Consider the following 14,888-nt stretch of genomic DNA (forward strand, 5'->3'; position numbering starts at 1 on the left):
GATTTATGGCAACTCTGTAAAAAGACTCCTCCTACATAGGGAAGATCTTCTCAGGACAGATGTGCCCAGTGTAGAACCACATTGCAGTTATGTGTTAATGCTAGCAGTCTAAGCATGGTACAGAATTGAGGCCTCTGACTGTCTAAAGTCTGCCAGATCTTTGAAATACCTAAAACCTGTGTATCCTGCCAACTCTGAGTTTGTAGGTTCTGTAGAGACTGATGAAGAACTTTTAATATAGTATTATAGGCTTCAATGGCAAACGAATTTCACAAAATCCATCAGTTTGAAGTCTAACTTTATTTGGGGGGAGAGGGGGAGAAAGGAGTTGGAAATTTGGATAAATGTATCTAGTGTTGGAATTTAAAGGCAGATTTCTAAACTCCAAGGAATTAACTCTGAAACTGAACACTTTAGGCTTTGCAAACTAGGTCTATGTATGGACCTTTCATCAGGCTCTTAGAAAAGAGAGTCTAAGACAAGGTATCAGTGAAAGATGACCCAACAAAAAAGCATTGGAAGATTTTTAAAAAGCAAAGACCACCACTTACTTTCTTTTTTCTTTTGTTATATGTGTCATATCACGAAAATGCCTGTGAACAGATCCACTTCAAATTTGGGGGTGGGGCAAACACCCAAAACCCACAAATCATCCTTTTGAAAAAGAACATACTAAATTTCAAAGGCAAAGGATCTTTTTTTGAGGAATATAGAGGTGGGCCAAAATCAGGCTAATAATGAGAAGCTGATTACAACCTTATATATGACAAGATTACTGTATTTCCATAATTAATATTTGAATAGTTATTCAAAACTTAGAAGAATTTATTCTGATGGGCACATGTGGTGGGTTTTCCTCCCAAGATGAATGATCCTGACTGCCTGAAGCACTTCTTTAGAGTAAAGCAACCATCAATAGAAAGACTAGAAGGCTTTTTTTCTTAAATTAACGTAAGGAAGAGAGTTTAATGTAATGAAGGTGAAAGTAATCGGATTTTAAACAATATTGGGTTTTTTTTTGTTTTTCTTAAAACTACAAGTACAGGAAATTACATAGTTTTGGGATTTCTATGTTTGCTTGCTTGTTTTTCTTTTACCAAATAAGTTAAAATTCAAACTAGTAGTCCAGTGCTTTGAAGAACAGTGTATTACAAGAAAATTGACTTAAAGAATTATCCCTTTTCATTGTGTCTGTATATGTAAACGAGGGCTGTTAATTAATCGCAGTTAACTCAAGTGATTAACACAAAACAAATTAACTAGATTAAAAAATATTTGTGATTAATCACAGTTTTAATCACACTGTTAAACAATAACAGAATACCAATTAAAATTTATCGTCAATATTTTTGGATGTTTTTCTACATTTTCAAATATATTGATTTCAATTACAACACCGAATACAAAGTGTACACTGCTCACTTTATTATTTTTGATTACAAATATTTGTACTGTAAAAAAAGAACAAAAGAAATAATATTTTTCAATTCACCTCATACAAGTATTGTAATGCAATCTCTTTATCATGAAAGTGCAATTTACAAATGTAGATTTTTTTTGTTACATAACTGCACTCAAAAAACAAAACAATGTAAAACTTTAGAGCCTACAAGTGCACTCAGTCCTACTGCTTGTTCAGCCAATCGCTAAAGTAAACAAGTTTGTTTACATTTACGGAAGATACTGCTGCTTGCTTCTGTTTTACAATGTCACCTGAAAGAGAACAGGTATTCACATGGCACTCCTGTAGCCGACCTTGCAAGGTATTTACGTGGCAGATATGCTAAACATTCATATGCCTCTTCATGCTTCAACCACGATTCCAGAGGACATGCTTCCATGCTGAATTTAAATTGGTATTCTATTATTGTTTAATAGTGCGATTAAAACTGTGATTAATTGTGAATTTTTTTAATCTTGATTTTTTTTAAATCATTTGACAACACATTTATAAAGATGCACCATCAATCTGAAAATTGTATTTGTTTGAAAATAACGTACAGTATCTAGTATAGACTCAAGTTACAGTTATGATTACCACAACTGAAAGTTGGGGAAGAGGATAAATTTCTTTTTTTCCCATTTCTTTACTTTGTTTCTCCTCAAATCTTTGCTACTAACATCAATAAGGCTAGGATTTCTCCCCTGGATTGTGTTCACTCATTTTTCTTTCATGAAAATAAACCTCAGTATAATCTTTCTGAATCTATTTTTATTTACAATATGTACATAGTTCCTATTAATTTGCTGATCAAATTTGGATAAAGAACAGGGAAAGCAGCTGCAAAACTTACACCCCTCCACCCACCCATGCATAACACATAATTCCAAGGTGCCAGCAAAACAAAACTTTCAGTAAGCCAGCTTTCTCCTCTTCAGACACTGCTTCCAACTATTGTGGATCTCTGCCTTAATCACTCTCATTAAATGCATGTTAAGGCTATAGCTCCAAGTCACCATACCCTTGACAAAGGCTCTCCTAAGAGGCTCTTAGACCCTGGGTGAGGTGTCAAATAACATTATATCCTGGATTAGAAACTGGTTAAACAGCAGAAAACAAACATTAGGACTACACTGTTAATTTTCAGCATGACAATGGCTGACTGTCAGTGTTGTTTAATACATTTATTAATTAACTGAGTAGTGAATGTGAACAGGGTGATGGCAACATTTTATTCTGGTTAAGAACAGAAAAAGCTGAAAAACTTCAGAGTGACCGAACAAAGACAGGTGAACGGACAAGCTTGATGGCAGATTTAAAAATGTTGCAATGTACTGCACATTGGAAGGAATAATTTGAACTATTCAAACACATTTCTGGGTTCTAAATGAACTGCAACCACTCAGGAAGAAGACCTGGGCATCATTGTGCACTTTTGCTCATTCAGCTCTAGACGAATTAGTTAATTGCTAAAAGAAAAGGAGTACTTGTGGCACCTTAGAGACTAACCAATTTATTTGAGCATGCTGTCACACAGACAACAGTGAATACATAAGACCATATACTATTTTATTTTTGACAAAAATGGTGAAAGTAAAAACAAAAAAAACCCAAGATGAGTTTACTCAATAGATTTTAATTCAATTCATAGCAGATGAAATGTGTGCCTAAACTACTTTATCATTAAATAGTTATATTGAGGCCAACCAGGTCAGGGCCCTGCTGTACTGTACAAACAGAGAAAACGATAGTCCTTGCCCTCCCCACCACCCAAATGATAATCCACAAAGAGACCATACTACTATAAAAATATCAAATCTTCTATTCAAAGATATAATCACACTCTTAAATGAATACATTCATTAGCCAAATATAATACAATAAACACTTTAGACTGAAGTAGTGATTTTCATCCAAGTATCTCAAAATGATTTACATATCTTTCAGACTCACAACACACCAAACAGGTGGGGAAGAAGTTTAATCTTATTATAACTGGGTAAATGGAGGTACAGTTAAATTAAATGACAAACTGGTGGCAGAGCAGGGAACAGAAATGAGGAACTATTCAACATCTAATATGAAAACACTAGTAGTGCTGACCGGATCTCCTCATAATGGAGGCAAGATAGGAAAAGCATGAAGAAAATACTGTATTTGTGAACAGTTCTTAGTGAAAATTTATGTATCTACTGTACATCTGTACATACCTGCTTACTGTATACAATGTATCTGGATATGAAATAAGTGGACAATATGATTTATTAATAATTGAAATTATTGTTATGGTTATATGAATTCTCATAAATGGAACCTGAAATAAAACAAAAGGTTCTAGAGATTACAGGGTACAGAACACATTGTTTGGCTGTTTAAAGAATGAAATGATATCCACAAAAACACATTAGGGTCTGTTCCAAAGGCAATGGAGTCTTTCCATTGACTTCAAAGGTCTTTTAATCAGGACCCTAGTGCATAGTAGATATAGTCATGAATCATAAAAGTTAAGGAATGTTCAGATCTGGGATTTTGCTTTGGAACTATTACTTAAGTATATTAGTATTAAAAAAAATAAAAGATTTGGATCAATTTGTATTTTTGAAGTAAGTATGTTGCTTCAATTTTACATGATCATTTCTAAGAAAGAGGAAGGTGAACAATGACTCCATTATCTAATATACTATATCATCTATAATTGCCTATTTTGCCTGAATTACCTACATAAAATATCACCACAATATCAAACATATTGCATTTAATATTTAATTTTGAAAACCAAAATATAGGGGTTTTTTTTTAGCAAGGCATTTAAAGCATTTAAGGTAGTGGAGGTTTCCTATTACTTGTGTTCCTACAAATAGAACCACACTGAAATAATAACTCAAAATGTCAAATTTAGTTATTGTAAGATGCCTGGAGCTGTTATCTAAATATTGAACTTAAAAAATCCAGCACATTTTGCACACATTGAGAGAAATAAGGATTCCATTTTCCTAGGCATTGTTCCACTAAGGCACTAATGTCTGTAGTAACAGGTGCAAATAAAATTTGTACCAGCTAAGCATTTTCAAAGAAGGGTGTAATCAGGTTGAAAATAACTTTGGAAAATATGGCAAAACAAAAACAAAATAGCTGAAGACAATTACATAGTCTTGTATGAACATTTAAAGGGCTGTTTAGTCTGAGAGGATCTTGAAATTATAGTCTGGAACATATTGGAAAATTGTTATGATGTGTTGCCAATCTGTAGCACATCACCTAGCTGAAAAATCTCTGTCTCCTTGCAAGACTAGGTAAGGTTGGTCATCTGATCTGCATATGAAGCCTCTGAATATTATTGGGCCTAGGTAACACTGAAAACTACTTCCCTGTTTTACTTTCTACTATTGTTTCTTATGACACATCTATTGATTGGCAGAGATTGATGAAATGTGTATAGCAGAAAAAAAGTAATTCCTTATAAAGAGCAAAGAATACACTTATTTGCTGATGTAGGCAAGGTTCCTCAAGCTTGCAGAAAAGTTACTTTTCTTCATGGTAATGTTATGTTTCTACACTTTATCATGGCTCTTATTTCCTACTAAACTGACACTGTAATGACAAAAGATTTTTTTATATATAAATTTTTAACTCAAAAGTTTCTTTATATCGCCCAGATTTATAAAAATCTGGAAAAAGGGAAACTGATGCTGCCCTATTTAATTCTGTGATAGTCATATTGTGAGCTGCTGTCTGCAGCTGTTTTTTCTGCCTAGTGTAAAATAACGGACTTGTGTTCTAGATAGACTTATAGGTTTGATTTTTGGATGATGATTTTTTTGCTTTGCAATTAAATAAAAATATAATTTCAAACTACTAGGTTCAGTGGAATGGTGGTAAAACAGTAATTTTTGCATTAGACCATATATTACATGGGATATTTCAGAGTTGCTAAGCCATCTGCCATATATATGGGCTAACCCAATTATTTTCTGCTGCATAGTATTTCCCTAGTAATACATTTTCCATTATGTTATTGTGTTTTAGTGTGGATAAAGCCCAAATTAATATGCAGTATTTTGACTCCTAAGTTTCTTCACAATAAGTGTCTGAACGTTATTAAAGCTAACCTTCTTATCCTGTCCTCATACTGTTTCCTGCCACATCCATGCACCCATGATTGTCTGAGTATTGCACTGGGCCAGGTCACTGGAAGAGCATTCATGCTCAAGCAGCTGGCATCACAGGAGATGATTCCTATTTTGAAGCTCTCTGCCACAGTCACAGGTACTGGAGCCAGTGACGCAGCCCCACTTGATCATCGCATCTCTGGATGAGCCAACTCCAGTGAGGAGTCAATTAAGGCAGTGTCACATAGGCTAGGACTGCTCTGCACCAGGTGGTAGGTGCTTGACTGGTGGGAGACAGTCCCTGTCAGCCTTAAAGGTTGTGAATCCTACTAAACACCTCGTACTACCACTTTCCCGGTTCTTACTACTGTGTTGCTACAGCCTAACATTAATAATCACAACAAAAACCCCACAAGCCTTGCCTTTTTCACTCAACTTGGAAATAGGACAGTGAGACACTTCAGGGACAAGTGATATTGAAGAATACACCACAGACTTAAAATTATTTGAGTCATACACTGTTTTAAAAATGCTCAGCCTTCTTTATGGGGAAGACAATTACTTGCAACAACAGAGGTGAACAGTGTTAAAATGATGCTTTTATATTCTGTACACACTTATCTATGGAAGGGTGAGAAGCAGCGAACTCCATGTATAATTCCTGCATGATTAAGGCTCAGCACATCCAGCTGTGTGTAGCAGACAACCAGTTGGAATATGCACTGATAACCAACCTGTTCTATTGTATTCCATAACTGACACTTGAGCTATGCCCCTGAATGTTTTGGTTTGGTACTGTTTAAGATGATTCTGGCTCCCACTTTTCTGACTGCATGGAAGAGCGTCTTGCAGTAGAAGTGTAGGCTGTCTGTCTGTATCAATAGCTGTGGTGATTCGCCTTCAAGGCCTGGGGTTGATAGAATTTATTTTAGTGTTAAATGAGTGGAAAATAATTAAGGCTAAAATTGCTTTCTGTACTGAGAACTGCAACCTAAATAATGTATGTTTACACTGCATTGGGGTGCGAACTGTGCTCAAGCTCATTCTCTAATAATACCAGTGTAGACCGTGTGCTTTGGGCTGGAGCTTGGGCTATCAAAACTCACTGGGATGCCATAGGATGAACACAATTTCTATTGTTTATCACTTTCGTTAGTGATAACTGGGACATTTGCCCAGATATCTCAGCCTTTCTCTGACTTGCAGCACATCAGTGTTGATGACTGACTGCTCTGAGCCCCCTCTTCCCTTTCTATCATTGATAGAAAAGATTAAAAATAGAAAGGAGCATAAACTCTGGCAAATGAAGTGTAAAAATATAATTAGGAAGACCAAAAAAGAATTTGAAGAACAGTGAACCAAAGACTCAAAAAGTAATAGCAAAAAAAAATTTAAGTATGTCAGAAGCAGGAGCCTGGTAAACAACCAGTGGGGCCACTGGATGATCAAGATGCTAAAGGAACACTCAAGGATAATAAGGCCATTGCAGAGAAGCTAAATGAATTCTTTGCATCAGTCTGGATGTGAGGGAAATTTCCAAACCTGAACCATTCTTTTTAGGTGACAAACCTGAGGAACTGTCCCAGATTGAGATGCCATTAGAGGAAGTTTTGGAACAAACTGATAGACTAATCAGTAATAAGTCACCAGGACCAGATGGTATTCACCCAAGAGTTCTCAAGGAACTCAAATGTGAAATTGCAGAACTACTAACTGTAGTTTGTAACCTATCATTTAAATCAGCTTCTATACCAATGACTGGAGGATAGCGAATGTGATGCTAATTTTTTAAAAGGGATTCAGAGGTGATCCCGGCAATTACAGGCCGGTAAACCTGACTTCAGTACTGGGCGACTGGTTGAAACTATAGTAAAGAACAAAATTGTCAGACACATAGATGAACATAATTTGTTGGGGAAAAGTCAACATGGTTTTTGTAAGGGGAAATCATGCCTCACCAATCTACTAGAATTGTTTGAGGCAGTCAACAAGCATGTGGACAAGGGGGATCCAGTGGATATAGTGTACTTAAATTTTCAAAAAGCCTTTGACAAGTTCCCTCACCAAAGGTTCTTAAGCAAAGTAAGCTTTCATGGGGTTAGAGGGAAGGTCCTCTCATGGATTGGTAATGGTTAAAAGATAGGAAACAAAGGATAGGAATAAATGGTCAGTTCTCAGAATGGAGAGAGGTAAATAGTGGTGTCCCCCAGGGGTCTGTACTGAGACCAGTTCTATTCAACATATTCATAACAGATCTGGAAAAAAGGGGTAAACAATGAGGTGGCAAAATTTGCAGATGATACAAAACTACTCAAGATAGTTAAGTCCTAAGCAGACTGCGAAGAGCTACAAAAGGATTTCACAAAACTGGGTGACTGTGCAACAAAATGACAGATGAAATTCAATGTTGATAAATGCACAGTAATGCACATAGGAAAACATAATCCCAACTATACTAAAATGATGGGGTCTAAATTAGCTGTTACCACTCAAAAAAGATCTTGGAGTCATTGTGGATAGTTCTCTGAAAACATCCACTCAATGTGCAGCGGCATTCAAAAAAGCGAACAGCATGCTGGGAATATTTAAGAAAGGGATAGATAATAAGACAGAAAATATCACATTGGCTCTATATAAATCTATGGTATGCCCGCATCTGGAATACTGGGGTGACCACATCTCAAAAAAGATGTATTGGAATTGGAAAAGGTTCAGAAAAGGGCAACAAAAATTATTAGGGGTATGGAGCGGCTTCCATATGAGGAGCGATTAATAAGAGTGGGACTTTTCAGCTTGGAAAAGAGATGATTAAGGGGGGATATGATAGAGGTCTATAGAATCATGACTGGTGTGGAGGAAGTATATAAGGAAGTGCTATTTATTCCTTCTCATAACACAAGAACTAGGGGTCACCAAATGAAATTAATAGGTAGCAAGTTTAAAACAAAGAAAAGGAAGTATTTTTTTCACACAACGCACAGTCAACCTGTGGAACTCACTACCAGAGGATGTTGTAAAGGCCAAGACTATAACAGGGTTCAAAAAATAACTAGATAAGCTCATGGAGGATAGGTCCATCAATGGCTATTAGCCAGGATGGACAGGGATGGTGTCCTTAGCCTCTGTGTGCCAGAGGCTGGGAATGGGCATCAGGGGATGGATCACTTGATGATTACCTGTTCTGTTGATTTCCTCTGGGGCAACTGGCATTGGCCACTGTTGGTAGACAGGATACTGGGCTAGATGGACTTTGGTCTGACCCAGTATGTCTGTTCTTATGTTGATTCTCTCCCATGATTCACACTCCTTCACCCTTTTGCCCCTTTCCTACAACAAGGTCCTCCCTGCCAATCCCCAGCCCTAGGAAACCCCCAACATCTCCTTCCTCTGCTCCTGCTGTCTCATTGCAGAGCATCTCTGCAGAAATGCCGTCACAAGCCTGATTTTCTCCACTATAAATTCATTCTTTCTTCCTTCCGTTCTGCCATTTTCCTAGCTAAACAACTCTATTTCTCCTACTTAACTGGATCCCACCTCCTCAGTGAATTGGAGGAGAGGGATTCCAGACAACAATTGTAGACAGCATGTTCAATGAACTTAGAGATGAAAGGGAGATGGGGAAGAGGTTGGAGATGGAAGCGAGGTCAAGTGTGGGTTGCCTTTAAAAAAAAACGGAAGAGACTCAAGCATGTTTATATTCTGAGGGGGAAAAAAGAGTTCCTTTCTTTCTATTCCACCCTACAACCTCTACAGTTTGACTTTTGCTCTTTTAACTCCACTGAAACTGCTCTCATCAAACTCCTTAATGACCTCTTCCTAACCAAAACTCAGAATGAGTACTCCATCCTCCTTCTCCTTGACCCCCATTGGCTGTCTTTAACAGACTTGATCATGTTTTTCTTCTTAAGTCTTGTCCTCTGTTGGCTTCTGCTACTCTGTCCTCTCCTCCTACCTCACTAATTGCTCCTTCAGCATGTCCTTCAGCGATTCCTCCTCATCCTCCCTTCTAGCTTTCTGTGGAGGTTCCACAAGGTTCTGTCCTTGGTCCCCCTCTCTTCTGGTTTTACATTTAACCTTTGGGTACTCTCATCCACAAACACAAATTCAGCTTCTACCTCTATGCTGATGACTCACAGATCTACTTCTCTACTAGAGACCTGTTTCCTTCTGACCAAAATAAAATCTTGGCCTGTTCCTCTAACATCTGCTTGTGAATGTCTACCCATTAGCTAGCGTGCAATGTGGCTAAAACAGAGCTCTTAATCTTCACCCTACCTCCTTTCTTGATCACTGTGGACACCACCACCATCCTGCCTGTCATGCAGGCCATTAACCTAAGCATCATCTTTAACTCAAACCTCTCATTAGGTTCTCACATCCAGGCTATGTCTAAATCCTGCAGATTCTTTCTGCATAACCTCTCTAAGGCACAGCCTTTCCTATCCATCCACAGAGCTAAAACCTTATCCAGGTTCTCGCCATCTCACGTATCAATTACTGCAACTTTCTTTTCTCTGGACTTGTGTGAGGCTGTGTGATTGAAACATGACCAGTTATATCATTAATATTGCCACCATTAGTCAATTGCAACAGATCTGGTACAAAGTGTATCATGTAAACAATCAATGGAAAAGTTATGATTTACTGAATACGATTATCCTCTTGGTAATGCATGTATTGTTTTTGTATCTGAAGTTATGAATATTGCTGCAAAGATCATTTTGTTAGCTTGTCATTTTGATCACGTCACCCCTTTTTGCATTCCTCCACCAGCTCTCTCTTCTTTATTGCATCAAACAGGAGCTATTTGTCTTCACTTTCAAGGCCCTTTACAGACTTTCTCCACAATACCCATAATCTCTCACTTGCTACAGAGATGTTGACTCCTGCTTTGGATTGGCCCACAATGCCAGCCTCCATTGGGCACTTATTACATTTTCAAACATGTGCTTTCTCACATGCTATCCCTCATGCTTGGGAGGAACTGCCCATAAACACCCACAAAGGTATCTCATTATCCTGCTTCACATCCCTTTCTCCTTTGTCCATGATGTCTAGACAAAACTTATTAACATATGTTCTGAGACCACTGCCTATCATGCTGACAAATATTGTCTCATTCTTTTCTCACACTCCCCCATCTGTCTGTATCCATCTGTTGTCTCTTGCCATATTCTTTGACTATAAGCTCTCTGGCGCAGGGACCATCTTTTCTTCTGTGTTTGTACAGCACCTAGCACAATGGGGCCCTGACCCATTACTAGTGATCCTAGCTGCTACAGTAATACAAATAAATAAAATTATTAATAATAACGATCTAGGCCCTGGGTTTCCCTTGCACATGCATTGTTTCAAGGTATGTGCTCTCAATGTACATTAGGTAAGTAGAGCTGGGTGGTAAATGGTTTTCCCATCTCAAAAGGTCAAAATCTTGAAGATTTTCATTAACTGACAATCTGAAAATTATTTTGGTACAAGTCAATCGAAACCTTGTGTGTCCATAATTTGGAAGTATTTTATTTTTATTTCAGCCTAGTGATTTAGTGTTTTACTATAATTAGCTTAAATTTTAAAACTAAAAGTAGTTTTGAACTGAAAAAATTGAATCTTTTGTTTTGAAAAATGTCAAAATGTCCCATTCTGACAAATTTGAAACTTTTTTCCAAAAACTTTTTGAAACCAGATATATGTTAAAAATCGACCATTTCCCACAGTTTCAGTTTCAACGATCTGGCATTTTCCAACAAAAAGTGCTTTGCTGAAAAATTCCCAACCAGCTCTAATAATAAGTTTGTTCTGAAAATATCGCATGGTTTAGTCCTCCTGACTACATTCCGTTTCCCCCCCCACTCCTTTTTGTCCTATTGTATCTGCACCTGTGAAGAAACAGAGGAGAGCCAGAACATTCACACAGTGCCACAATCCTAAGTGTTAATAGGTGGGCTTCTGAAGACATTCCTGAGAAGATGTCTGGTTGACATGACAGTATGTTGACTGCCTGGCCAGCGTATCTACATCCTCTGAAATGCATGACAGCAGTTGAGAGAAACAGTGACACCTTAGCAAATATACAGGTATGTGGACCTGACACAATACCACTTATCCTCTACATGATTGAAGCATCCTTCATTTCTATTCCTGTGAGACTCTATGCAGTTCTCCTCTCTCCACTTCCACTGGAGGCACTGTACTGTCCCCTATATTGCCAATACTACTAGTTTAGAGGGACTGGATGTTGGAAATGGTTTTGTCATTTGTGGCCAGTGATTTGCCTGACAAGGTTCCTTGTTTGCTCTGGTTCTTTCTCTGGATGCTAGGAGGCAACTACACTGAAGAGAGAGTACATTTGTCAGTTCACAGTGGGCATCCATACAATACTTCCTCACCATATCAGTTATCACAAAACCATTGCACATGAACACACATCTAGCTCATCTACACCAGCGACTTACTGACAGTAAGTTTCATACATTCAAGCCTCTTATGTTTATCTCCAGCTTCTGTTTGCGTCCTTTGAGGTTCACATTCCACATTCAGCCCACGCACTGCAAGAGTTAAAGAGTCCTGCCACCAAAGCGTGCATTAAAATGATTCCCTAATTCATCTGAAGAACAGTGGACTGGTTTGTGACCTGACACTGCAGCTTCTAGAATGAGTTCCTCACTGCCCACTGCTTTCCTATTGTGCCTGGGTTTTCAGAAAATCTGAATAGGATCAACAATGTGTGTGAGCTACAGGCAGAACCGAAGTCCTCAGAACACTCTCTTTTGTGCCCATCTGTTGTGCCTGTAGCGGCTACGTTTGCGAGGCCCAATTCTTAGTTTCCAAAACATTTTTGTCATCCCTCCAGCCTCAATAGTACACCTGCAGATTTTGGCCTCTGCATCACGTTTGCAGATGCAATTTTACACTTTTGAAAATGTAACCCTAAAAGTGCACGTTGAAGAATATTTACAATTGTACAGAAGAGTCTAAATATGTTTACAGTTATTTGGTGTACTCTTCCCCTTGAAAGAATAAGATTTGGGAAACCAAAGGGGTGAACATGAAGTTTTTAAACAGGTTTCAATTATTAAAAAGCAGTTTGTCCTTTTATGGCATTTCAAGTTTTGTAAAACCACTTGAATAAATTCATAGCAGGTCATTGAGATATTAGTAAATTTGGTCTTTAATCTAAATAAACTTTCAATGTAAAGTGAAATATACAGCCAAATACTGATAAATTTAATCAGAATGCAAGACAGAATGCAGTTCAGAAAGAAAGTGCATATATCTGCCCATTCGGCTCAAATTTGCACAGAAACCAACCATAAGAACATTATTATTTAAACGATACCATTCTGATGGCTTTATTCCAAGCAATAGTTAGGCAAAAGATATGTAAACCAAAAGAGAGAGAGAACCACTGTAAAGAACCCCTACTAAAAATTACGTGACTATTTCCATCATTTATATTCCTAGCATTCATGACAAATTTGAGACTCACCTATTTAGAGAAATTTAAAGCAATGATGTAATCTTTGGGAATGGTACACTAATGTCACCTCAAACACAGATGTATCTTATGTTGATTTTTAAAACACAAATTCCAATTGAATTCAGTGAAGAAAGCAAAAGCTGGCAAACCCCTCAAAGGCTTCTGCAGTCACAGTTATTTTAAAATAAAGCAATTGTGAAATTCTCCAGATTTGGTTTAGTACAGCAGTTATTCTCTCAATCAATCAATATACTGCTCAAACAGGTCAGCTGAACAAGTAACCGTTTGCATATGACAAATAACAAAAGAGTCCAGCCAAAACGCTAATCTACATAAAAACGTACACACTTACCTTTTCCATTTATTGTTAATGCTGATGCAATTGTGGCTGTTACTGGCACTGGTAGCTGTGGCACTAATGGATGTATTCTTGGCCTGCTCCCCATCCTAGCACGCTCTGCACCAGGTCCTAATAAAGCTCCCACTGGTTTTTCTGCTGCCACTTCTGGTGCTACAGAGTCTTCTTGATCCTGTTCTATGTGGTCCAATTTATCAGGGCTTTCATTTTGAAAGTCATCAACTGCTGTCCTGCTTTTAATAGGACTTTTGGGAACAAGGATTTTGATACCTGATTTTGCAAGGTCCATATTTTTCCTGCCAGAAAGAGATGGTGAATTGTTTTTCCGGAACTTCTGGGTGGCAGTAAACAATTGATTATTTTTTGACTCCTGGTCTTTGCCAATCACTAAAGATTTAGGTGACGTCTTTGAAAAAGAGCTATTGGTAGATCTAGAAATTTGTTTTCTGGCATTATTTGGAGAGGTCCTGTTTGTCCTGGTTAATGTGCTTTCTTTTTGCTTTTCATTGTGACGCCTATTAAATTCATGTATATATTCCTCACAATTTACAAGGTGCTGTTCAGGTTCCCAGGTGTCATCTTCACTCTCATATCCTTTCCATCGCACCAAATATTCTATTTTTCCCTTCTTGTTTTTCCTCTTGTCAACAATTCTCTCTACCTGTTGAAAGGAAAATTAAAAGTTAAACATGGATTTAGATGTAAAGAGGAAAAAATATGAGAGAGCAATTGCACATGAGATTATATGCACATGGAACACTTTTACAGGAATATAGATTAAAATATTTTTATGATTCTACCGTGAGATTGTACTCTTCCACTGATGACTGGCAATGCAGTTTAATGTACCTCAGCTCGTTACTTCCATCTGATAAAATCTGTCTGGAGTATCAAAAATGTTCTGATTCAGAAAATATTTTGTATGTACATGAATCTGAATATAGTGTATCTCAGTTACCACTTTGAGTGAAATCTTGGCCCATTGGAATTAAGAGATGTTTTGCCACTGACTTCGATGAGGTCAGAGTTCTTTTAACTTTAAGGAAAAAATGATTTAATAGGTTTAGACAGCAAACTGTTTATTTTACAAAACATATTGATTTAATATTGTTTGATAATCTATTTATTTAGCATGAGTCACGTGTGAAGTTATTGGTCCTAATGATATATTCTTTGGTGATCAAGGACACTGTATAGCTCAGGAATCAAGGGAGGATATGTGCCATTACATGAGGAAAGCTTTTCTTCTGGCGAAGACAAATAACTGAGAATCAGGAGAACTGGTCCTGATCCCGGCTCTGCCAGACTTGTGTGTGTCCCTGAGCAAATCACTGTGCCTCAGTTATCTCATCTCTAAAATGGGAATGGATAGTTATCTTACTTTTATAGGCAGTGAAAGAACAGCCACAGGATTTCTTCTGTTCCGCTTCCCCCACAGGAGGTGCCTTTTGCTCACCCCTTCCATCCTATCCTATTTTTGTTATGATGCTCCTGATGCTCCCC

At 37.6% G+C, this 14,888-nt stretch overlaps 1 protein-coding gene across 2 annotated transcripts in view; it reads right to left on the reverse strand.

The window, feature by feature from the left end:
* CDYL (chromodomain Y like) overlaps positions 1-14,888 on the reverse strand; it is a 201,275-nt gene that overhangs the window by 95,279 nt on the left and 91,108 nt on the right. For both annotated transcript variants that reach the window (XM_077810695.1, XM_077810694.1), the window contains exon 2: positions 13,380-14,046. In XM_077810695.1, coding sequence (XP_077666821.1) covers positions 13,380-14,046 — 667 coding nt within the window. The remainder of the gene's footprint in view (positions 1-13,379; positions 14,047-14,888) is intronic.

Source organism: Eretmochelys imbricata, chromosome 2, assembly GCF_965152235.1.
Source record: "Eretmochelys imbricata isolate rEreImb1 chromosome 2, rEreImb1.hap1, whole genome shotgun sequence".
Lineage (NCBI taxonomy): Eukaryota > Metazoa > Chordata > Testudines > Cheloniidae > Eretmochelys > Eretmochelys imbricata.